At 37.8% G+C, this 25,663-nt stretch overlaps 1 protein-coding gene across 2 annotated transcripts in view; it reads right to left on the bottom strand.

The window, feature by feature from the left end:
* RAD50 (RAD50 double strand break repair protein) overlaps positions 1-25,663 on the bottom strand; it is a 136,451-nt gene that overhangs the window by 13,743 nt on the left and 97,045 nt on the right. For both annotated transcript variants that reach the window (XM_034655995.1, XM_002912954.4), the window contains 8 exons: positions 23,670-23,859; positions 23,139-23,265; positions 22,532-22,725; positions 20,643-20,753; positions 20,104-20,196; positions 19,919-20,032; positions 14,039-14,166; positions 11,908-12,132 (listed from right to left, as the gene is read on the bottom strand). In XM_034655995.1, the coding sequence (XP_034511886.1) occupies positions 11,908-12,132; positions 14,039-14,166; positions 19,919-20,032; positions 20,104-20,196; positions 20,643-20,753; positions 22,532-22,725; positions 23,139-23,265; positions 23,670-23,859 (1,182 nt within the window). The remainder of the gene's footprint in view (positions 1-11,907; positions 12,133-14,038; positions 14,167-19,918; positions 20,033-20,103; positions 20,197-20,642; positions 20,754-22,531; positions 22,726-23,138; positions 23,266-23,669; positions 23,860-25,663) is intronic.

Genomic DNA, 25,663 nt, shown 5'->3' with positions numbered 1-25,663 from the left:
ACCCACACACACACACACACACACACACACACACACACACACACGCACGCACAATCAGGGGGAGGGGCAGAGGGAGAGAAACTCGAGCAGACTCCAGGCTGAGCATGGAGCCCCACACGGGGCTTGATCTCATGACCCTGAGATTATGACCTGAGCTGAAATCAAGAGTCAGATGCTCAACTGACTGAGCCACCCAGGTGCCCCATACATCACCATCTTTATTAAACCTCAAAATCCAATAAATCAAAGGATTAAAAGTTAAATAAAACTCAGAATTATTAATAATTATAAATAAATAAATAAAAAATAAACAGAACTATCAGTTTTATAATCTTAGGACTGGAAAGCCTTTCTAAAGGAGAAGCCATAAATAAGACTTAAATATTTGCCTACCTAAAAAGTAAAAGTCACAAAAAATATCATGAAGTTAAAGGTCAAATGACAAACTGGGAATACTACTTGCAATGTATGAGAAAAGGACTACCACCAAAAATCTATTAAAAAAAAAAAGTGGTACAACTCACTAAGAAAACGATAACCTAACAGAAAAACTGGTAAAGAGATACGAATAATTCTCAGAGAAGAAATACAAATAGCCAACATATGAAATGACGTTTAACCTCACTAGCAAACAAGGAAATGTAAATTCAAGTGAGAACAGTTTTTGTGCGATGGATTGGCAAAAATGAAAAAGGCTGATAATATGAAATGCAGTCATGGAGAAGTGGGTACTTTCACACACTACTGGTAGAAACACAAATTTTATGTTTTGGGAAGGCATTTTGGCACTAACAAGTTAAAAATGTACATACCCTCTGTCCCAGCAACTCTGTTTCTAAGAAGCTATCTTTCTGGTCTATCTGCCCAAGTGTGCAAAGACTTATGTTGTAGCATTATCGATAGTATCAAACATTTAAAAATTTCCTAATATGTCCACCGGTGGTTAAATCAAGCACGTAACATCCACTTCATGGAATATTACACAGCCATTAAAAATAATGACGTACTTACATATATACAAAAGATCTTCATCACATATTCAGGGGCAAAACAGAAAAATACCTACAGTGTGATACTATTTACATAAAACAAAGACCTATTTGTGTGTACATAACATGCAAAAAGCACTTTGAGGGAAATGACAATGTCATCATTGTAATAATATTTAAGTGCTCAATAAATTCTAGTCATTGTCATGGAAATGAACCCAAGTCTAATATGAACTGTGTTCTGTTAATTTACATAGTAATGGACAACAGGGAAGCATAACTATCTAATACAACGCTAACTGGTACAAATGGTACAAATATAATGGAGTAGAAAGGAAGGAGAAATTACATAATTTGGGAAGGGCTTCAACAAGGTAACATTCCACAGAGAAGAAAGAGCACAGGAAAATGTGAGGTGTCTTAAGGAAATAAAATGGTTCAGTTTGGTTAGAACACAGTGAATAGAGAGAGAAGAAATGGGAAAGACCAGACATGGAAAGTGTTTCTTAATATTAGAAGTGAATAGGGACCACCACCTATAGGAAAATTAACCTGGTAAAAGTATTAATGGGTGGGAAGGGACAGTACAGTACACAACCCTCTGGGAGCTGACACAGGCCCAAAGATTAACTTCACAACACACCTTGTAGTCCCTGGACTTTACAGGTAATGAACATTAAAGAATGACCTTGAAAATTCTGACGCGTAGTAAAGTATCACTCTGCTCAAAGATATGTATTTCACGGACTGGAAACTGTTGCGGGTAGTGGTCATCTGAGTAGCTGCACCAGCCCCACCATGTGCCTGGAGTGTGTATGTCACTCAGTTACATTTATCTTCATTCTTGTGAAAAGTGACTCCCAAAAGAAAGTGAAAAGGTCCAAGATCTAAGACAGTAGTGACTTATAAATTAGTCTTCTATTTAAATACTCTTTTGCATGTGAAAGATATCCTTAAAAATTTCAGTAATCGGGATGGCTGGGTGGTTTAGTTGGTTAAGGGTCTGCCTTCAGCTCAGGTTATGATCCCAGGGTCCCGGGATCGAGGCCGGCATCAGGCTCCCTGCTCGGCGGGGAGCCTGCTTCTTCCTCTGCCTGCTGCTAGCCCTGCTTGTGCTAACTCTCACTCACTCTGACAAATAAATAAAATCTTTAAAAAATTTTTTGGTAATAATCAGTTGCATTTTAAGAGGGCAAATGATGGCTTTAGTGGTATTTATATTTTGATGCTCATCAAAGTCTTAAAATGTGATCCTTCCACAAGAAGAGGGCTTAAAACATCATCCAAACCCATAGAACGTACGACACCAAGAGTGAACAAAATGTAAACTACAGATCTGGGGTGATCTGCTGAGGGATGGTGACGGCGGGGGTGGGGGGGAGGCTATGGTTGTGGCACGAGAGATGGGGGGGTTATGGCAAATCTCTGTACTTTCTACTCTGTTTCGCCATGGACCTAAAACGGCTCTAAAATAGTGTAATTTAAAAAAAGAGAGAAAGAGATCTGTGCCAGCAGAGCACGTGGGCTGTCTCCATCCATGTCCCTCATCCTTTACATGCCAGGCTGACTGTACTGTCCTTCAGCAATGAGATAATTATCCATTTTGTTCTAAGTTATCCAGCTGCCACCCACACTCCCCTTGCCCCCCACTCTTGGACCTTTAATAAAAAGCTTCTGCAAGGCTGAGTTACTGTCTTCCTAAATATACATGGGTTCCAGCTCGATGTCACAAATGAAGCTTATTAGACCTCCCAGGACTGTAGTTCAGAGTTTTTGCTGCTTCTCTGAGTCCATTTTTAAAATAATTTTGGGACCCAGCCATTAGCAGAGAACTGAACACCTGAAAAGGAGTCATTCCGGAGCAGGTTTCTAGAGGGTTGGAAAAATATCACCAAAATAGACCAAAACCTTACCTGTCAGCAAAAGACCTTTCCAGTTCTTACCTCTTTCATTATTTAAAACATAACAATCCTGAGAAAGAAAGCTACCATTCTGCAAAATTTGAAGTGATGCTCAAATCCGAAGAGCACATAAAATAGCAAGTGGAAGTGGATTCCCCCCTAGATCTCAGCTATTTCACTGAATAAAACATTAAATAAAAGGGGCAAATACATGTGTCTTATTAATAAAAAAAATTAGCTTAGAATTGTAAAACTCCCAAGTTAGTAAAAATTTACCAAGTTGGAAAAAAGCAGTAAGAAAGATTATACTTGCACAAGACATTTTCCAACATTATTCTCAATCTTGTATTAAAAGTATACCAAATTTTGAGATCTATAAGTTGCTAAAACAAATGGGCTATGACGACTGCTATTCGAGATCACACTGCGTACTCTTCCCTACTGCTCTAGTACTTACCACCGTGAAAACTTCCTGTCTCCCTAGATTGAGGTCAGCGGAAGCATTCTTCTACAAGGCAATGATGAGTGTCACGTTCTACTGAGCATCATGTCCCAAACAGGGACTTTCGCTACTTAGCAAAACTCAAAATCTGTCATACCAAACTGAAGTTGTTCATTTAAAAGAAAAATGACCTCTTTTTCTAGATGAAATCCTTAAACACTGTTAAACTCGTTTCCTAAAACCCTTAAATCTACTGAACTAATTTCCTTTCACCACACTCTTAAATACCAGCTTTTCAAATTCAGGCAGTGGTTCAACTACTGCTGAAAGATAAACATTTGGTTAAAGAAATCTGCAGGGAGTGAGAAATGCCACCAGCTATGTTCTGGTCTTGTGATCTCCCTGACGGTGAGGGCAAGAATGGTGGCTGTGAGGCGAGCCCTGGAGCAAGCCCTCATCCCTAAGCTCTCCTCCAATACAAGGAGCCAGGATCTGAAGACTCACAGAGCCGGCTGCAAAACAATAAAAGTTACATGTTTTCACCGAGTTTCAGAAGTGTGACTTCACGTGCAACATTCTGTATTTGGGGGGAAACGATAGTGGAAAACCTGGGGCACAGAACAGAACACTGTACTCTAGTATATTCCAAAAATCATGGGCCGCCTGGGTGGCTCAACTGGTTAAGCATCTGCCTTCGGATCAGTCGTGATCCTGGGGTCCTGGGATTGAGCCCAGCATTGGGCTCCCTGCTCAGCAGGGGCAGGGAGTCGCCTTCTCCTTCTGCCCGCCCCCCCCCCCCCCCCCCCCGTCATGTCCTTTCTCTCCCTTGCACTCTCTTTCAAATAAATCTTTAAAAAAAATCATTTAATTGATGACTTCTTTTTAAAGGGGTAAGCGATAATATATTCTAAATGGTGTAGTTTTCTTCCCTTCTCATCTAGTATGAGTATCTCTGACCACTGGCAAGCTTAAAATTGGTGATGTTTTTAGATGATTACTAATAACAGATGGTAATCGGCTTTTCTTGAAAATGCACTGCTAATTTCCTGTGTTACCCTAAATAGAAAGCTGAATGCAACAATTACACTGATTGCATGCTTCATTCTAAGAGGTGAAACAATGAGGGAAATTTTGGACCTTTCTTCTAGGTGAGAAGGCAAATTTAAAGCTCACAATATGAACCTTAAGGCGGTCACCGTTTGCCAGCACAAGCCCAACAAAGACTCAATTTTGGGGAAATCTGTCACCATTTGCCAGCACAAGCCCAACAAAGACTCAATTTTGGGGAAATCTGTACCACTTCTTTTCTTCTCATTTAGAAGAATCCATCTGATTACCAGATAACAGAACTCAGTAAACAGCCTGGCTTTGTTCCTTAGGCAAGCCTAAATTGCTGGAAAGCACCTCTGCACCTCCCCGCCCCCACAAGCTCCTCCTGACTGGCCCCATCAAGCCCCCTCACACACCCTCACTCTGCTCAGTGTGATGGCTCTGGCACTGAGGCACTTTCTCTACTGAAGTGCCCTTTGTTCGTTATTCAAGGCCAAGGTCAAATACAGACTGTGGACTACCTACCAGGGGCTCTCCTACTGGACCGTTAGCAGTTTGCAGTATGGATGGGGTATGGTATTCCTGTCTTCCCACAGCCCGACAAGAAAACGCTAACAGGGATTTTCGAATGAATGTGTGCCTAAAAGAGGGAATCCCTGTTCTTTCTGCTGTCAAGGCGTCTTGGGGTGTGCAGGGATGGCTGGAGGGCTCCTACGTGTAGTTTTCTATGTAGTTAACATATGAAACCCCAAGTCTGCAGGTCAATGTACTATGAGGAGGAGTTACCTTGTAGCAGAATACATACAAGTAAAATTTAAAAGAAAACCAACCTACCTACCTTGGCCCCAGTCCCCTCTGCCTAGCACCCCACCTTTCAGCTCCCCTTCACAGAACTTCTCGTAAGAATTCTCTCTACTCACTGTTTTCACTTCTTACCCGCCCCCCTCCCCGCCGCATCCAACTCCAAAGCTTCAGTTCAAACCATGCCACTGGGACGGCTCTCCAAACTCATTAACACCTCCATTTAATTCAAGGGTCACTCTGAGTCTTAATCTCATTTGACCTCTAAATAACACTAGATTCTTGAAATAGCTTTCTTCACTCAGTTCTCAAGGTATCATACCTTTTACATGTTTCTCCTTATTTCATCAGCTACTTCATCAGATTTGTAAATATCTTGAGTCTTGGGACCCTTCCCTTCTCTATCTACAGTTGTGTCATGAAATCTCACTCTGTGGCTTTAAATACTACATATATTCCCAAATTTATACCTTACTCCTCAATTCTAGGTTATACATCCAACTGCTTGAAGTGCCTACAGGTGCCTTAAGCTGTCTAAAACAAAACTCTAGCTTTTCCCTTCCCAAATCCTGCCATTTCAGGGAATGCCAGTCTGCTCCCCCAACACCCTGTTGCTCAAGTAAAAATATGTAGGAGCAATCTCTGATTCTGTTGTTTCCTTTTCCTCCCCTACATTCAATTCAGAAGCAAGGCCAGTCAACTCCATACCCAAAACAAATCTTGAGTCCATCCACTTCTCTTCATTTCCACTGCTACCTCCCTAGTCCAGTCCACCATCATTTCTTGGATTATGACAAGTCTCTTCACTGGTCTCCTTGTTTCCACTCTTGCCCCTCTATGATCCATTCTCCAAACAGGAGCCAGTGCAGTTTCTTCAAACTATCAATCAGATTATATTACTTCCTGCTTCAAACCCTCAGGGACTTCCTATCATACAGAGAATAATATTGAACTGTTTCCTAAGGCTACAAGGACACCACATACTCTGGAACCATCTATCTCTGACCTCATTCCCCTGCTCACTATATTCTAGCCATGCTTCCTTTCTTAGTCCTTGAACCCCTCCTGTTCGAACTGGTCTTGGGGTCTATGCATCGGCTGGTCTCTCCACCTGGAAGGCTTGCAACTCTCCTTTCTATATGTTGCTCCCTGTCATCAATCAGGTCCGAGCTTAAATGCCACATTCTCAGAGAAGATCCTGCCTCAGAAAAGGCTTAAAATAGCCCCTCAATTACTCTCATCACCGAAGTTAACTTTCACCAGGTAATCCTGGACAGTCTTCTTAATCTTTTTGATAAATACTTGACCTTTACAGGGTAGATGAAAGAATTCAATTAGATTATGGCTAACAAACAGGAGGTATTCAATCAATATTAACACCCCCTCTGTACAGCTCCCACCCTTGAAAAATTTAGTCTCAAATAATGTTTAAATAGAAACAGAAACCTATATTTTATCAGTAAAATTTCCTTAGTACTAGTAAGGAATACAGAGCTTAAGAATTTATATTAAAGAATGGAACATGACAAAGAAAGCTGGACTACATGGCCTCTGAGTTTCCCTTGTAACTTTGACTCTATAGTGACGACTATAATTGACCTAAAAAAAAAAAAAAAGAAAAAAGAAAAAAGATTTCCATCTTATAGATAAGGAAACTGAACACCAGGGCATTTAAACAATTTGCTAAATGTCAATAGTGAGAATTTCAATTCAAGTAATCTCCAGAGAAAATACTTTTAACCATGTATTATGGATTTTTGAGGCTTCAAAAAGGTAGAACTTACCAACTTTTACAAAAACATTTCCCGCTTTGTAAGAACTCATTTTTATTTTTTCATGACAACCAATATAAATTATCCTACTCTATACAGTAAGTTTTTAATGATTGAATCTCTTTTGATTCTTGTCTCTTGAAATAAACTTGCCTTACTAGGACTGGGTCTCCTAGTCCTTGGTGCTCAAAATATGTTTGCCAAGTTTATTGGGTACACAGCATCTATTGCAAAAGAACTAAAAAAATAAAAAGCCTCCTAGAGGCATATATGAGATAGCTGGAAGGACTAAAAAGAATTATGAAAGGCAAAAAGGGGGGGGGGGAAAGACAGTATCTGTATGTATAGTCTACTGGGTAAGGATTCTTTAATAATGTCTCGCTAATGCTCTTGTTTCAAAACCTTATATTTCAACACTTTCAACTCCTGGGTCTAAGAACTAGGAGAGTTTTCAACCTTCACAAAGGTTAAAAAACAAGAGCTTCTCACTTGGTGCACACACAGATTTCCATGAGCCAGGAAGCTCTGTAATGTTAACTTATTCACTATGAACAAGGACAGAAGACGTGTCCATGGAATAACCCCGTAAGAGTCATTGTGGAACTCTAACTTATTCCAAAATCTTGGCAGTATTAATTTTACAAAATTAATTACAAAAATCTCAGTAGTATTAATTTTTAAAAAATGACTAACATAATGGGTTCATTCAGTTTTCATAGTAAATGGAACAAACTTGTCTTAAAATATTATGAGCTTCCCCAAACTTGTATATTCCAAAGTTATGGCTAGGTGATTCTGGGGCCACCTTTATTTTCATCATTGACTAAAACAATCCTCATAGTAAAAGCAGGGTCCCTCCCGCCCTCCTGAGCCAGGTGATCTGAATGCCACTGCTGAGGCTGGTCTGTTGAGTATGCATTTCCTGACCAGAAGAAAACTTAAAAGAAAGAACCTGTCTATCTAGTTCTCTCAGCACTGAGGAGGATATTTTCCTTTTCAGAAAACAACAAACAAAACCTAAGGTAACTGGTAATTCTGACACAAATGCCTAGAAACATGATAAAGATTTTTAACAAAAAGTATTTTAGATTCATAGTTGAGTTCATAAGAAATAAAGGAAAATCCCTGTGTGATGGGAAAGAAGGACTGAAAACCAGCATGATCAGGGTGTGATCTGATACTGCAGCTAAATCTGGTTATTATTTTTGTGAACTTAAGATTGGGTACTATCGACCACAACAGAACACGAGGCACAGGGCCCACGAGAGGCACGGAGTTAGAACTGACTCCCAACATAAAGGAGGAGACTCCTGAAGAGCCGTATCATCAACCTTCAATGAGAAAATGGAAAAGTAGTTAAGATGACTGTTCAAAGTCCTGGGCAAATGCCTCACATGGATGGGTTTAAGGTTCAGTGTTTTATTACCAGTGTAGCTCAGGAACTCCCAAACTGAAAAATTAAAAACTAGACCCAGGGCACTGGAGCTCCTAGCAGATCAAAATCAAAAGAGCTATGTGGAAGGACACTCACACAGAAAGGTTACAAGGGAGTCTCACAGAAAAACAAAAAAGCATCACAAAAGATTGTTAGAATTAAGCATTGCATAAAACAAAAAATAATTCAGCAGGGGTTAGAATTAGCACAAGCAATACCAAGAAACGGACTCCTATGAAATTCAAAAATGATAACGTAAGAGCATAAAATATGAATATTTAAAATGAGTACAGACATGTGAGAAATTAAAATACTAAGGACAAAATATGAAAAAGCAACTTATGAAAAAAAAAACCAAAACAGAACTTACAGAAATGAGAAGCTTTTAAAAAAGGCAACTGTTAATAGGCAGGATGAATAGCTGCTAAAAACCTAGAAAATATTTATGAGGAAGCTGACTAGTTTATTACCAGTATATGCATTCCCATGGAGGAAGGAATGAGAAGGTTTATTTATGTCTAATGAGAAATGAAGGAAAGAGAATAAAGAGAATTGAGGAAAGGATAATATCTAAAGAGATAACACATGAGAATTTCCCTAAAGTGATGAAAGCTATCAATCCTCAGATCAATAAATAGTACTTACACAGAAGAACTGAAAACAGACCTAACTCTAGACACACCCACAAAAACTGCAGAATAATAGACAAAGAAAAATCTTAGGAGAACCAGAGAACAAAGGCACAGTATTACCTCCAAAGGGATACTTAGAATGATTTCTCAACAACAGAAGCCAGGAAAAAAATGGAATATTTTCAAAGTGTTAAAAGGAAAAAACAAAACCAAACAAAATAAACCCTCTCAATCTAGAATTCTATGCCTAGCTAAACTATCAAGATTGAGAGCAAAGACTCTTCTATGACTGAAAGAAAATTCACTACTAATAATCCTACACTAAAAAACTAGTAAGGGTTGTACCTTGGGGGGAAAAAAGGGGAAGAAAACCTAAAGAAACAAAGAGTAGAATTTTTAAAAAATTGGTAAACACAAGGGTTTATCCAAATAAGCACTGAGGATGAAAGCACTGCAGTAGTAATTATTACTAATTCGAGATGATATAAGAACATCGCAAAACAAAATACTAGACAATAGAAACACAGCAGACAACATCAGCTGTATTCAGGAAGAAGATCAAACAATTCACAGTAGAGCCATGGTTTTTAAACTTCGACGTGTATTAGAATCACCAAGACGTTTTCTTAAAACGCTGCCTGCTGGGCCTTGTCCCCCAATATTTCTGGTCCAACAGTCTAGTAGAATGGAGGCTGAGAATTTGCATTTCTAACAAGTTACAAGGTGATGCAGGTAATGTTACTCCAGGACCTCTTTGAGAACACATTTGATTTTAAGTCAAATATACATATTAAATATTTAGGGGGCGTGCACTTGAGTGGCTCAGTTGGTTAAGTGGCCGACTCTTGATTTTAGCTCGGGTCATGGTCTCAGGGCCGTGAAACTGAGCCCCACGTCTGGCTCTGTGCCTGGTGTGGAGCCTGCTTGAGATTCTCTCTCTCTCTCCCTCTCCCCACTCCTCCCTTTCTCTCTTTCTCAACAACAACAAAAGTAAATACCCAAATAATTAAAGAAGACTATATCATTTATAGCCCAAATAAGGGGAAAAGGAGGAATAAAAAACAATAAATCAATCCCACAGAAGGCAGATAAGTTGTAAAAAAAGGGGACAGATCTAAATAAAACTCTATTTAAATTAAAATGAATTTAGTTAAATGTGGCAGCACATGAAAATGATCATTAAAACGATCAGACTGAATAAAAAAACCAAAATTCTGCTCTTTGTTGACTATATCATAGGTTGTAGTAATTAAGACAGTCTCAGTAACGGCAAAGAGTTAGAGGGACCAGTGGCACAGAACAGAAAACCCAAAACCAACCTGCACACATAGGGAATTCTGATACATAACGGAAATGATGCCGTAGATCGTTAAGAAAAGGATTAGCTACTCGAGAGAGTCAGGATGGCTGGTTATCAAGGGAAAAATGAAACTGGATTCCCACCTCACAATGTATATAAAATTCAATTTAGGATTAAATACTTAAATGTAAAAAGCAAAACAAAAACTTTTTTAGAAGAAAGAACAGCAGTAGGAAAGGATTTCTTAAGAAACAAAAAGAGCTGGTTAGGCAAAATTTGTAAATTCAACTACCTTAAAATCAAATCTGTTCATTAAAAGACACTGTAAGAAAGTGGAAAGATAAACATAAAATGCCTGAGAAGATATTTATAATACATGTAACTAAAAAAGAATTAAGATGCAGAAGAGATAAAGAACACAGGCAGATCAGTACTACCACCAGTAAGACATTAAAAATGGGTGAAAGACACAAACGCTTCAAAGAGGAAAAACAAGATTAAATATGAAAAGATGTTTAGCATCATTAGAAATCAGGGGACGGCCAATGAAGGCCACAGTGGTTTACCACTGTACACCCACCAGATTCACAAAAATTAACAAACTGACAAAATCAGTGTCGGAGGATGCATCAGAGAAAACCCTCACATTTTGCTAGCAGTACAGATTAGTAAAACTACCTTGGAAGACAATTTAACATTATTTTGTGAAATTGAGTGCAAAAAGTTTTACTTGTACATATACCCTAGAGAATCTCTTACACCTTTGCTCCAGAAAACTTCACAAGAATGTTCCTAGCAGCAAAGGTTATATTAGTAAAGACCATATACCATGCAGTGTGGTATATTCCCAGGACAGAATTCTGTACATCAGTGAAAATGAATGAACTATAGCTCTAAACAACATGAGCATATAAAAACAAAACAAAAAAGGCAATTCCTACAAGAATATACAGAATACTGTTTTTAAGAGCTCAAAAAATAAAAGAAAACCGGGGCGCCTGGGTGGCACATAGGTTAAGCGTCTGCCTTCGGCTCAGGGCGTGATCCCGGCGTTATGGGATTGAGCCCCACATCAGGCTCCTCTGCTATGAGCCTGCTTCTTCCTCTCCCATTCCCCCTCCTTGTGTTCCCTCTTTCGCTGGCTGTCTCTATCTCTGTCAAATAAATAAATAAAATTAAAAAAAAAAAATAAAAGAAAACCTTACATATGTATGATACACACACACGTGTATATATATTTTTTTAAAGCACAGAAAGCAAAAATCTATGTCAGTGGTTATAGGAAGTAGGGGATGACAGAGGCTGAGATGAGGAGGAGGAGCATCTAAGTGGATCCCAGTTAGTGACAATGGAAGAGTTCTTGGAATGGCTATGTAGGATGGTATCAAGAACACTCCTTAATATGCTGTAAAACTTCATAACTTAAGCATGCGTGTGTATACACACACACACATACATATTTTCCCATTCTTTGATATATATTAACTGTATTTAAAAAATAAAAAAAAAATTAAGGAAAATATGACTAAAATATGCTAGTTGATACTGACTGCAGTGGGAACCAAATCCCCAGTCCAATACTTACTGATCAAGGGTCTTATAATAAATGTCCAGATCCTTGTTCACAAGCTCTGTTGTTCTCATAACAATCATCATTTCTCTGTACTTTTCCTCCGCATCCCGAAATTGAGGCTCTCGAAGTTCTCTCTTAAAATGAATAATTTCTTCCTCATAACCTTTCTGTCGCCCTATTGCCAAACTGTGATTTCTTTTTATATTGTCTATTTTTTCTTCCAGCTTCTGATGTTCACTATAAAAGGTAAACATGACAATTAAGGACCATTTTTAGTTTTTAGCGGCCTGAAGTGGAAAAGCCAGATTCTCTAGATATATAATAAATCCCTCCTTGCTTTTGATTTAAGGCTTTAGTACTAAAGAAAAATTTCTTGCTGCCCAAATCTCTGAAGCATCCAGGTTTCTGAACAGCTGATTTCTGCGTGAACAGGAGCTCTCAGGACACATGAACACTGAACAAGGTCCTCACTTTTAGACATGAACCTAAAAAAAGTACTCTTGGTGATTAAATTACAAATTCACAAAATCCTGATTGTGAACTGAGAATGCACAATTACCAATGCTGAGAAGTTACTGAGTATTAGGTGTCATCACTCTGTTCACAATACATCAAAGACAAAATACAACTTCATCTCAAACTATGAGTTTCTGTGGTAATACTTAGTAAAGGTTTGTACTCTATGAAAACAAAATTTCACTTACACAAGTATAAGCATAATAATGACCAAAAAAAGTAAAATACACAAACCTTTCTAGTAACTAGGGAGATAATATAGATTTGTGTGCTTTAAAAATCTTACTCATTTAACAGTTAATTAAGTACTCTCTTATTAAGCACTGCTCCGCAGTTTATGGACATCCTTACAGAACTGGCCTGATGGTCTGTTTTGTTGACATTTCTGTTGCATTCTAGTTGAAGACAGATTTGAAAAAGAGCAGTTGTACTTAGTAGTCTGAATGAATACAAAAATCACTGTTATGTACCAAACATAAAAGAAATTTTTAAAATATATGGTTTTGGTCTTCAGTAGCAAAGAATAAGTTGTTTCAATTTTAAGTATCTTTTAAAAGCTTCACCCTCTCAACTTCCCACTGAGAGCGCTAACATTACAATGTTGAAGAGCTGTGGCCTGGGAGCTAGGATATCTAGGTCACATTCCAGGCTTTTTGTCATAACTTCCTTTGGATTTTCTTCTGGATTTCAATGTCCTAATGCTTTAGAAATGAGACTGAAGATGAAGAGCTCTTTCAGTTATAAAGTCTGATTTCTTCAATATATGAAAGAGATTTTAAACAGCTAAACCAAGAGTACTTACAATATAACATAAGATTAAACCATTTGTTAGGTTTTATAAAGTAAATTAAAATTTTATTACAATATCCTTTAGAAAAACTTAAGTATTCTCTGATTCAGATTTAAAGTCAAGAAAACAAATGAAAAATCTATAAGGAATGGCTGAATGAATGGCCTATATTTAGCTAAGGTGGTTCAAAAATCTATTTGGCTAGTACAGGCTTTTTATACCAGTCTAGTGCCTTAGCATCAGCCAGTTCCTTAGAGAATTCCTAAGGCACACAAGGCAAGAACAAAATCATTTCTGCTGTAGCAGAAAGGTAGCAACTAAAGTAAGTATCAATAAAACCAGATGAAAGCAGCAGCAGACTAATCTTAAAAAAAAAAAGAAAAAAAAGGCAGCTCTGGCTAGCATGCAGTTACAACTGCGACCATCTAGAATGAGTCTCCAATGACAAATCACTCTGGCAGTAAGTCCACTGGCAGTATTAGAGACTGCACAAGACTGTACAGTATAGAGACTGTACAAGTCCCAGGCATGGTCCACAGGCCATATGTGCTCTTTACGTTTGATACCATGATCTCGTGAAACAGGACAGCAGAAATCTGGGACTTTGCATATTTAATCCCGCCTATCAGTGCAGTAGGACTACAATTCTATATCACTTCTTCAGTAATTCAATTTGTAAAGCCATGACATATGGTTATATAAAAACTCTGTCCACTATCCTGTAAGTCTCAAGGGACATTTATGCTAAAATTCTTTTTTAAAAATATGTATTGAATATTCTTCACATTTCAATAAAAAGACCTTTATTTAAACTAAAGACTCCTTTTAAAAACATACTTCTTCATTTGTAAAACCTGCATTTGACCCATTTCCTTCAAATGCTGTTTTCTTTCTTCTTCAACTTCTTTTAGTTCCTCATTTCTTTTTCTTAAAGTAAGGTTATCCTGTAGCCATCTCTCTTGTATCTAAATAATATTAAATTGGTCAACAAAAACAATCATGTTACCAACATGTGACACATAATACACAGTTGCTGACAGGTAGTACTAATTCTGCCCTCACCTAGAATCAGGTTCAACTCAAAAGGGGGAGAAGCCAGGGTGAGGGGATCTTGGGTGACAGCCCATAAATACACAGAACAGATAATTAAATGATGGAATAAAAGAATATAACTAGATATTTTAATATTATATACCTATACCCCATTGGATCATCTTGCATGGGAGCCCCACAATAAAGCCTACTGATGTAAAAGATCACAAGAGAGCAATATACTATATCAAAGTCTCACCTCACTTTATTTTTCCAGGTTGTATTTATCTCCTAACATGTGCGAAGGCTGAGATACTGTTAGGAATGTCAGATAAGATCTTTACCTTCAAGCTGACAAGTTGACAAATGATAGTCATAAGGCAGTCAGAAGTTTCATAAAGATAGTACATATTGACATACCTGATGAGACTTTCCCTGGGCACTGAACTGAAATGAAAATATAAGAAGCTGACTGGTTCTGAGTAGTTCTGTCCTTAAAAAGAGACCCAATCATGCAGCAGCAGCGACACCAACACAATTACTTCAGTACCCTTCCTGGTGATCATGAACTATGTTGTCAAGAGCCAAACAGGAAACAGTTTATAAGTTGACTCCTTGGAATGTAGAAAAAAAAAATCCCCTGCAGAAATAGATTTGGCTCATAAAAGCCTAAATAAAGAAAACTCATCCTAAGTTCAGAGTCCAGACTTCTCAAACAGGAAGATAGGACCCTCCTGTGGTAACCCTCCCAACTGAAATAAACCCAGTGTTGTAGGAAGTGGAAGAGAGGGGCCAATCTTTGGCAGAATCTTGTTGCCAACAGTAATGGCACAGGAATTACTAAGGAATAAGGATTTGGGAGATGGGCCAGAAGAAGGGAAGCCAAGGACTTCTGTCACATGCTTAACCTTGCCCATCTATGAATCACTATTTTGAGGTGGGTTTTTTTTTTTTTAAACTTACATTAAGGTCACCTTCAGTTTTCCTGCAAATAGTAATACAAATACATACACATCTATTAAGGGCATTATTATAAGCAGTTAAAAGTAACTAAAATGATATGGTTGTAAATGTCCTTTTGTTGCCAGGCAACCTAACGTGCCACCACAGCTACCGTGACTCTCAAACGTTCTTCCCTAGGAGCCTACACTTGGACTTCTTCCTTACTAGGAACAGAAAACTAGGCATTTCTTTCTTTTTTTTTTTTTTTAGGTCAGCTTCTAGTTGCTCTTAACGATCAGTTGAAAGACAGTATACAGCACAGTAAACAGCACAAGTTTTTAAGTTAGGTACACTTAGGCTCAAATCTCAGCATTATAGCCTTTAGATCTGATGGCTTTGGGCAAATTAGCTTAAATTCTGAGCCTCAGTTTACAAGTAACACGGTGATAAAAATACCACCTGTCATATAATGCTGATGTGAATTAAATGAGTGAACATGTATGTAAAGTAATCAGCACAGTGCCTAGCTCGGTAATTGATAGTGAAATGCTTTTTGGGTCAAATCTGTCCTTGTACTTTTAGCAGTGAAAATCCCAATTATAGCCTACAAAATAAAAAGTATCAGAGAAAGAAGAAAGCCAGATGCAGCTAAAATACAACAGAAGTTTTTCTGTATGCAATGCCAGTAATTTGGCAATGTTAGGTCAAGTTCTACTTCCGTTATTCACTACTTCTGTGACCTCAGGCAAGGCAGGTCACCTCCAGTTCCTTTCATCTAAAAAACGAGGGAGGCAGATTATTCAACTTCCAAATTATGTATTTTGTGGACTAAATTTAGTAGAGCTTAAGCATGTAATGAGGTACAGTTAGGCTCAAAATATGAACCCCAATCATTTAGCTGAGGTGATAGTTGATGTATGCAGTAGGGTACCTAAAGCAAACCTAAAAATTAGCTGCATTCTAGGTAACTGTGATGGAGTAACACACTGAATTGATTGCAGCTCAAGCTCTACCAAGCCTGGCTGGGAAAAATGCCATTAATTAGCGAGGATAGCCTGAAAGTTCTACAATGCTCTGGCTCAGTGACTAATACACCAGAACCCCTGGGGAACTTCAACAAGGCATAGTTGTTTCTGCCCGTGCCCTAGAGATTTTGACTTACCGGCCTGTAATGGAGACACAAACATGTATATTTTTAATAACCCAGGTGTTTTTTAAAAAATTGAGATGGAATTCATATACCATAAAGTTCACCATTTTAAAGTGTGTAATTCAGAGGTTAGTATGTTCACAGGTTGCACAACCATCACCACTAATTCCAGAACATTTATCACCCCCAAAAGAAACCAAGTACACACTAGTGGACAATCTATTCCCTTTCTCTCTCCTTCCCCTAACCCCTGGCAACACTAATTTGCTTTTTGTCCCTTTGGATATTCACATTTCATATAAATAGAATCATACAACATGCAGTCTTTTATGATTGTATTCTTTCATCACATAGCATAATGTTTTCAAGGTTTATCCATGTTGTAGCATATATCACTAGTTCATTCCTTTTCATGGCGGTATAATATTCCCTTTTACGATGTGATGGTTAATGTTACGTGTCAACTCGGCTGGGCCACGGCTGCCGAAACATTTGGCTGAACATTATTCTGAGTGTGTCTTGGAGGGTATTTCTGAATAAAATTAACATCTGAATTGGGAGACTAAAACAGGCTGCCATCCCTAATGTAGGTGAGCCTCATCCTATCAACTGATGACAACCTGAATAGAACAAAAACCAATTAAGAGGTAACCGCTCCTGCCTAAATGTATGAGCTGGAACAGTGGTCTTTTCCTGCCTTTGGACTTGATCTGAAACCTCAGGTCTCCTAGATCTCAGACCTTGAAACTCAGACTAGAACTATACCGTCAGCTCCCGAGTCTCTACCCTGCCAACTACAGATCTTGGGAGTGCTCAGCCTCCACAATGACGTGAGCCAATTCCTTATAATAAACTTCTTTATATAAATCTGTGTATGTGTATATCTCCTGTTGGGTTCTGTTGCTCTGGAGAACCCTAATACATATGGATATACCACACTGATCCATTCATCAGTTGATGACCATTTGGGTTGTTTCCGTACTTTAACTAATGTGAATAATGCTGCTATGAATACTCTTGTACAAGTTTTTATGTGAAGACGTTTGAAATTTTCTTGGTTGTATACCTAGGAGTGGTAAACCCTAGTGATTCTGATGGGTGCCTCTAGCTAACCTCTGCTCCCTAAAACACTCCATCATTTATTTTAGGCTTCAATCACACAACCTGCTGAAGAACCTCATTAAAGGAAGATTAAAAAAAAAAAAGATGCTGAAACACACTGTGGAGGGGGGTGGGGAAGGAAAGAAAGAAGAAAAAAAAAAAGCCCCAAGAGGTTTATTAAAGACATAGTGTTATTAATCTACACCATGTCCTCCTTTCCATGAATGGCCACAGGAAACATTTTTCTCTGGCAACTGCTTTCCTTTCAGCTCTGAGACAAAGTAAATCTTAACTAATTGTGACATTCTATCCTCATGTCATGACTAGAATCTTTAGCAAGCATATCACATTTCATGGGCTACATTTTATATACTTACCACTCTCCTGGTTTTACCTTCTTGTCCTTATTTCCACATTGTCTCATTTTCCCACTAAATTAAAATGTTATTTGGCATTGCTCTATGTATATAACTTATTCAATAATTTCTAGAACAAGGCAGATTACAAAAGTGAACTAATATAGTCAGATCCACTAATTTTAGACCATCAACTTGAAAAGGGTCACAGGTGGGTAAATCTTAATGATCTCTGTATATGTTTATACATGGAGGAACATTAATGATTTATAGACTGTGATTTTAAATAGGTAACCCACACATAAGTGAAGAATAACTAAGTATCTCGTTATACAGGCCATCATAAATTTATAGTTATTCAGCATTTATTAGATGGCAGAGATTTTTTTTTTTAAGATTGTATTTTTTGGGGGCATCTGGCTGGCTCAGTCGGTGGAACAGGTGATTCTTGATCTTGGGATTATGAGTTTGAGTCAAAAAGAAAAACTTGGGGTGCCTGGGTGACACAGTTAAGCGTCTGACTCATGATTTCAGCTCAGGTCGAGCGTGACCTCAGGGTCGTAAGACTGAGCCCTGCAGTGGGCTCTGTGCTCATTGTGGAGTCTGCCTGAGATCCTCTCTTCCTCTGCCCCTTCCACTCATGTGCTCACTCGCTTTCTCTCTCAAATAAATACACATTAAAAAAATAAAAAAATAAATGAAAATCTTTTAAAAAAAAGATTCCTTATTTTTAAGTAATCTCTACACCTATAATGGGGCTTGAACTCACCACCCCGAGCTCAAGACCTGCATGCTCCACCAACTGAGCCAGCGAGTCACCCTAGATGGCAGAAATTTACTTCTGACTATATTCATATATTTGAAATATCTGGCACAGGGGCCCTGCAGACAGCTGATATGGCTAATCTTCAAACAGATTTGAAACCAGCATTTATAACTCAATGATTAAAGCGTTCATACAGCAAATTTTGTTAATAATAGCAGGAATAGAGAAATGGTGTAAAGACATTAACCATCATGCTTACAAAAAGGAATGCTGAAGATAATTTCTCAATGTGATTTTAACTACAGTGACCTGAGGCATTTCCTTAATAGGGAATATTATTTCCTTAATAGGGAATATTCCATTTCCTTAATAGGGAAAATGATATAGGAATCAACTGAAAAATGAAAATATATAGATATTTTACTTACAACTTTTAGGATTATTATACCTCCATCCTTGTTTTGTGTGAATTTATCTTACAAAAAAAGAAAGTGAGAAAAAACAGAGCTATATGTAGGAGATTCACTGCCACCATTTGCAGTAAGAAAAAAGTGATCAACTTGTGGCACACCCACAAAATGGAGAATTTCATAATCATTAAAAAGAACATGGTGGGGGTGCCTCAGTCGGTTAAGTGTCTGCCTTCGGCTCAGGTCATGATCCCAGAGTCCTGGGATCGAGCCCTGGAGTAGGCTCCCTGCTCAACAGAGAGCCTGCTTCTCCCGCTCCCTCTGCTGTTCCCCCTGCTTGTGCTCTCTGTCAAAAAAAAAAAGTCATGAACTCTTAAGTATACAAAATTATCACAGATATATTATTGATCTATCTACCTGTTGATATGAGTAAAAAACTTCTTTAAGAACTGTTAACAGTAATGACATGTAGGAGCGAGCTGAGAATAGGCAGAAGGGAAGGGAGAATTTTAATTTAAACTTTTTACGTTTAAATATTTATATTTAAAATTAGCTTTGGGGCGCCTGGGTGGCTCAGTAAGTTAAGTGTCTGACTCCTAGTTTTGCCTCAGGTCATGATCTCAGGCACATGAGCTCAAGCCCTGCCCTGGGCTCCATGCTGGACATGGAGACTGCTTGAGATTCTCTCCCCGCTCCTCTCTGGTCCTCCTCCACCCTGCTCACACTCTCTCTGAAGTAAATAAATAAAACCTTTTCTGTTTATACTTTTACCAAATGGGTCTTTTACTAAAAATAAAATTGGAAAGAAGGAAGAAAAGACTATGTTATCAGAATTGCTTTTCTCTACTGTGTGCATTTCTACTCAATGGATCTGTTGAAAACAAAAGTAGAAATTAAACATAAACAGAAGAATATTACTGGTATTAGTGATATCATAAGCCACTAGCAAAAAAGACCTACCTTCTGTGTATCAATATCTTGTCTCATGATTCCCATATCTGTATTTATATTTTCTTTGTGTTTCTCACATTCACTTAGTTGAGCCATTACTTTATTAAGTTCATTTTCTTTTTGCTACAAAAAAGAAAATTCTTTAAGCACAAGAAATTAAAGTATAAAATAAATAATTTTAAGTTTTGAATTACCTTCTTATAGTCATCTTTTCCATCCTGAATATAATTCTCAATGTCTTTCATATAACCATGAATATTTTTAACCTTTTCTTTGATATCATTCATCTGTGGAAAAATATTTATTTTAGTTTTTGATTCTAATGTTTATACACTGGTTGGGACCAGGGCATTTAAGATTTACTGCCAAGGAAATACACATTAAGGTAACAAAAACTTAATAGGCAAGCACAGTGAACAGTGGCTTGGAAGCTGGAGTCTTGGTTCTACTTTCCATCACCACCAAATTTTATAATCTAGAACAGTTCCCTTTATTATCTATGGGACTGGATTAAATAGTCTCTCTTCTCAACTTCTATTTTAGATCACGAAGCAGAATGATTTTCATCTTTATTCTAACAAGAATTTTTAATGTCGATTATGTCACCAATCTGAAAATACTATTTACCTTATCATGTTTTTAATTTCATGCTAAATACTAGTGTCCAACATGGTTTTCTGAACATTAAGTTTAATATATGTATTTGATAATAAAAATATAAATGAAATCTTACTTTATCCTGGGCAATTTTGTTGCTTTTATTTTTCTTGTTGATTAATTCTTCTTTTTCCTGCTGGAACTTTTCCAATGTTGTTTCCAAAGGGCTTAACTGCTCTTTGGCATCCTAAAAATACAAAATACATTGTCTTATATTCCAGTATCTTATTTCAGGTGTCAGACTTTATAGTTGTAATAAAAGCACTTTCTGGTGGCAGGCTTTAAAAATCAACTCATCTGCTTTTTCCAACAACCCTATGAGGACCGCTACCATTATTTTCATCCCCTATTTCAGAACAGTAAACAGGCACACAAATGATTTGTCTGTGGTCACAACAGTCAGTAAATGAAGGATCTAGTATCCAAATCCTGTCCAACTCCAGAGTCTTTCTCTTAACCATTACACTATACTGTTTCACCACTAACCTGATTCCTAATTCAGGCCATGTGCCCCGAAATTATATGAGCATGTGGCTTCAGGTGCAAGTTTTTATGAGTTTGTAGGGGCACACGTCAGCTGTGTGTGACCAAAAAGACCAAAGGCCTTTCTTTTACAGATGGAAATATGACTATACAGGACACTTTTGTCCTTAAGCTTAGTTTGCTAAGGGCTAAGTAGATATTTTATGGTAATAAAAACATACTGGTACACTGATGTTGTTGTGTCCTCACCTATTTTGGAAGGAAAGGAGTTTGAAGTGACAAACTATTTTACTAATCAGGAGTCTACATTGTTCAGCCTTATAACATCTCTATAGCATAATTACACGATTACCACTGCAGAAAATAATGATACTCAAGCTAAGATAATGAATATCTAATGAACCCATAAAGTAGAAACAATTCCTTAGTATTACTTCAGTGTAGGTATATTTTTGTATTTTATCATATCGAGAAGAGGTATGGTGTAGTAGGAAGCCAAATGTAATAAACATTGAAAAGCTACCTGAAAATAAATCCTGCCTCCTACTAGCTGCATGACCTTGGCTAAGACATGAAGCATCTCTAAGTCTCCATCTCTTTTTTACAAAAAAGGGATTTAGTCACATACCGCAACAGGGTTACTGAGACACTGAACTGTTTTAATGTCAAAGGGCTTTATAAAGAGTAAAAAAATTATACAAATGTAAGATATTACTATTTTGTAACATACTTTAAGCCTCTGATAATTTGTAATTCAAAAATACTTCTGAAACATTTACAGTAATTAATGACAGATTCAGTAATGTATTTAGTGCTCACTGAATGTTTGTAATTATGAAAAGCTAAATAAGATTGTTATTTCTAAAACTGGTAAAAAATTTGATTTGGTCTTAGATGTGATTAATCTAGATGAGGGATGCCAAATGGTTTCCATTCCATGTAGTAGTAACTCAACGCCTGCTCACTACAGTGGGAAGGATTCTGAGACTACACCTGCAATCAAACAGAAAAAGTGCTCTGACTGAGAGGTAGTGTCTGCCATGGATACAGGATCTGTAGGTAAGACAAATATCCCATACAAGCAGGATTCCTTCTATGTAGTTAACCAAGCCACCTGACCACCCCCAATAACAGGAAGTTCACTAATAAACCAGATAGCCAATTCTTCCTTATTATAGTCAAAATCTTCCCAGACACCTTTACCTATTAGTACAAGTTTTGTCAGCACAGGAGCCACAGAAGGGATTATACTATTTTTTATTTAATCCTCACAATAACCACAGTTTTAGTCACTGCACCAATAAAAGAGCATTTCACATATCTGAACTAATTTAAAAAAGATACGTGGGGCACCTGGCTGGCTTAGTCAGTAGACCGTGAGACACTTGATCTCCGGATTTTGAGTTTAAGCCCATGTTGGGCATGGAGCCAATTTAATTAAAAAAAAAAAAAAAGATAAACAGTTTTTATGAATCTTCTTACCTTTATCTCTCTGAATAAGGACTGAACTTCAGTGGATAATTCCACAGTCTGCTCCTCTAGTTGCTGACGACGTTGTAAATTAGTAGATATCTGAAGTTTCTCTGATTTAAGTTCATTTGTTGTACTTTTTAGATGTTGAATCTGTTCCTGCTGGTCCTGTATAAGCTTGCGATTCAATTCCATCTTACTGGAAACTACACGAAAACATATTCACACAGTGGCTAAAGTAAGGATACAGAAAATACTACGAACAGCTAGCTTCCATTTTTATAGCTCTATGGAACTCACGAAGGCTCAGCTTCCATGGGTCCCACCCACTGCAAGAAAAATGCTACAGAACCCCTCCTGGTCACCCATGAGTGAGGATCGCAGGGTAGGGATGATTAAGAAGAGCTCATCAGATATCCATTATTCAAAATCTCCCATCGTTCCAACTCTGTTGTGCAAAGCAAGGAAACAAGTGAGACTTTGAGAAAAAAGAGTGAATATACTGTGAACTGGAAGAAAGACAGTTCCTTCTCCACATAACAGACATAAAAATTATGATAAAAAGCTTACGCTGGGATATAAAGTCTTTGTGGGTACATGAAGAAACAGACTATATTACCTGTATCTAATTTGTGTTGTTTCTCTTGTTTTTCCTGGTTTACTTGTTGAACAGTTCTATCCAAGTCTAGTCCTTGCAGCTTAGCTGCTTGCTGTGCAATTTTTCTTTCAACATCTTTGAGCTCCATCTTAAGAATAAAACAAAGTTATTTCCTTTAACAAACTTACTACATTATCTTTAAAAACTGGTATTATTTTAAAATCTGAATTTGTAACTGATTTCAGATTCAATTTTAACAAAGTTTAATAGGATAAAATGAATTTTAATAATTTAAATATATAAACAAAAGGAAACCAACTAAAAATGAAAGCAAACAGGACATTTCTTCATTCTCATATTTATGAATAAAGAATCCAAACCCAGGAATGTGAACTAGGCAGTACTCTCCTCAGACTATCTGTAATTCAGGACAGGGAACTCTAAACTCAGCCTATACCTGAATACTATCTGTCTGCTTTTACCACTCTCATGTTTCACATTCAAGCCACCACGAAACAAGTTTTATTTGGCCTTCAACTACAATAAACTGACCTGGAACCTCTCCATAATTGTAACATCTGTCAGGCAGACTTTAGCACTTTCTTCTTCAGGCATTATGGTGCCCAAGAGAGTTTCCTGTTCCTCTATGTCATTCTTTAAGCGCTGTATGTCTCTATTGACATTCTGCAGTTTGTTTCTTAATTCTGGTATTTCCTTCTCCTTCAAATCAATTATGCTTTGCCTAAACAGAGAACACAATTAAAAATATGCTCTCTAATGTTTTCTCATCATGAAAAGGAGGTTATGTATTTTTGGAAATAGTATCATAAGAAGTAACTGTATCCTCCTCAGGGCATATCATCCGTGGGTACATGATGTCATTATATCTTGTAACTGGAGATGTTAATCTTATTCACTTGGTTAATGATGTCAGCCAGCTTTATCCACTATGAAGTTACTATTCTTGTCTTTGTAATTAATAACGATCTTAGGAGAAACATATTGGGACTATGTCAGTATCTTGCTTCTCCTCAAACTTTTGCCAGTGATTTCAGTATGCAATGGTAGATCCTGCTCACAACACTTCCAATAGTCTCCCTGCTGCCATGCTGATCCATGGGGGATATATTCCAAGCCATCCAGTGGATGCCTAAAATCATGGAGAGTACCAAACATTTTATGTAATGTTTTTTTCCTACAGACATATCTGCGATAGCTCATAATAAGGCACAGAGATTAGCAATACTAATAAACAATTATAACAACATACTGTAATAAAAGTTATGTGAATATGGTCTCTCTCAAAATGTCTTATTGTACAGGGGCACCTGAATGGCTTAGTTGGTGCAGTGTCCGACTGGTGATTCTGGCTCAGGTCATGATCTCATAGGTCATGGGATAGAACCCCGAGTCAGGATCTGCACCAGTGGGGAGTCTGCTTAAGATTCTCTCCCTATTCCCCTCCCCCCACTCAAGTGTGTGCTCTCAAATAAATAAAATTTAAATATCTTTTGTACTGTACCCTCACTCCCTCTTATGGTGATGTTATATGATAAAATGCCTATGTGATGATATGAAGTGAGGAGAACGATGTAGGCCCTGTGACTTCAAGTTGGGCTACTGTTAACATGATGACAGGTCAGGAGGATCATCTGCTTCTGGACCACAGTTAACCCCAGGCAACAGAAACAGTGGAGAGGGAAAACACAGGTAAGAGGGACTACTTTATTGCTGTGATGTTCGCCAAACTGAGAGATTGTCTGTAAATTAACTGACTATACTGATCAAAAGTGTCAAGACCATGAAAGACAAAGACTAAAGAACTGTTGAGACTGCAGGAGCCTAAGGAGAAATAACAACTAGATGCCATGTGGGATCCAGGCTGGGTCCTGAAACAGACAAACAATATTAATGGAAAGACTGCTGAAATTCTAAAATGCTTTGTAGTTAACAGTGACACAAATATGTTAATTTCTTGATCTGGTAACTAATTTACGGTTACATAAATTGTGAACATCACGAAAAGCAGGGTGAAGGGTACAGGTGAATTCTCTGTAATATTTTTGTCATTTTTCTGTAAGTCTAAAATTATTTCAAGATAGAAAGTTAAAACGATGGAAAGGAAGGAAGGAGACTACTTAGCCAAAAGCTACATGGGTTTATAGCACAAAAGCTGCTAACCAGTTTATTGCTGCTACTATTGGGAATGGATTACTATGACTGTGGCAGGTACTGGCTTCCTATTTTTATAGACACCTCCAAAACAATAAAACTTGTACTTAATCTTAAAAAAAAAGGGGGGGGGCGCCTGGGTAGCGCAGTCGTTAAGCATCTGCCTTCGGCTCAGGGAGTGATCCCGGCGTTCCGGGATCGAGTCCCACATCGGGCTCCTCCGTTGGGAGCCTGCTTCTTCCTCTCCCACTCCCCTGCTGTGTTCCCTCTCTCGCTGGCTGTCACATAAATAAAGAAAATCTTAAAAAAAAAAAAAAAAAAAAGGGGGCCGGGGGGGCCAAGCGATTAAGCGCCTGCCTTCGGCCCGGGGGGGG

The sequence above is a fragment of the Ailuropoda melanoleuca genome, chromosome 3, assembly GCF_002007445.2.
Source record: "Ailuropoda melanoleuca isolate Jingjing chromosome 3, ASM200744v2, whole genome shotgun sequence".
NCBI classification, from domain to species: Eukaryota; Metazoa; Chordata; class Mammalia; order Carnivora; family Ursidae; genus Ailuropoda; species Ailuropoda melanoleuca.
This window is presented reverse-complemented; position numbering and strand designations above follow the sequence as displayed.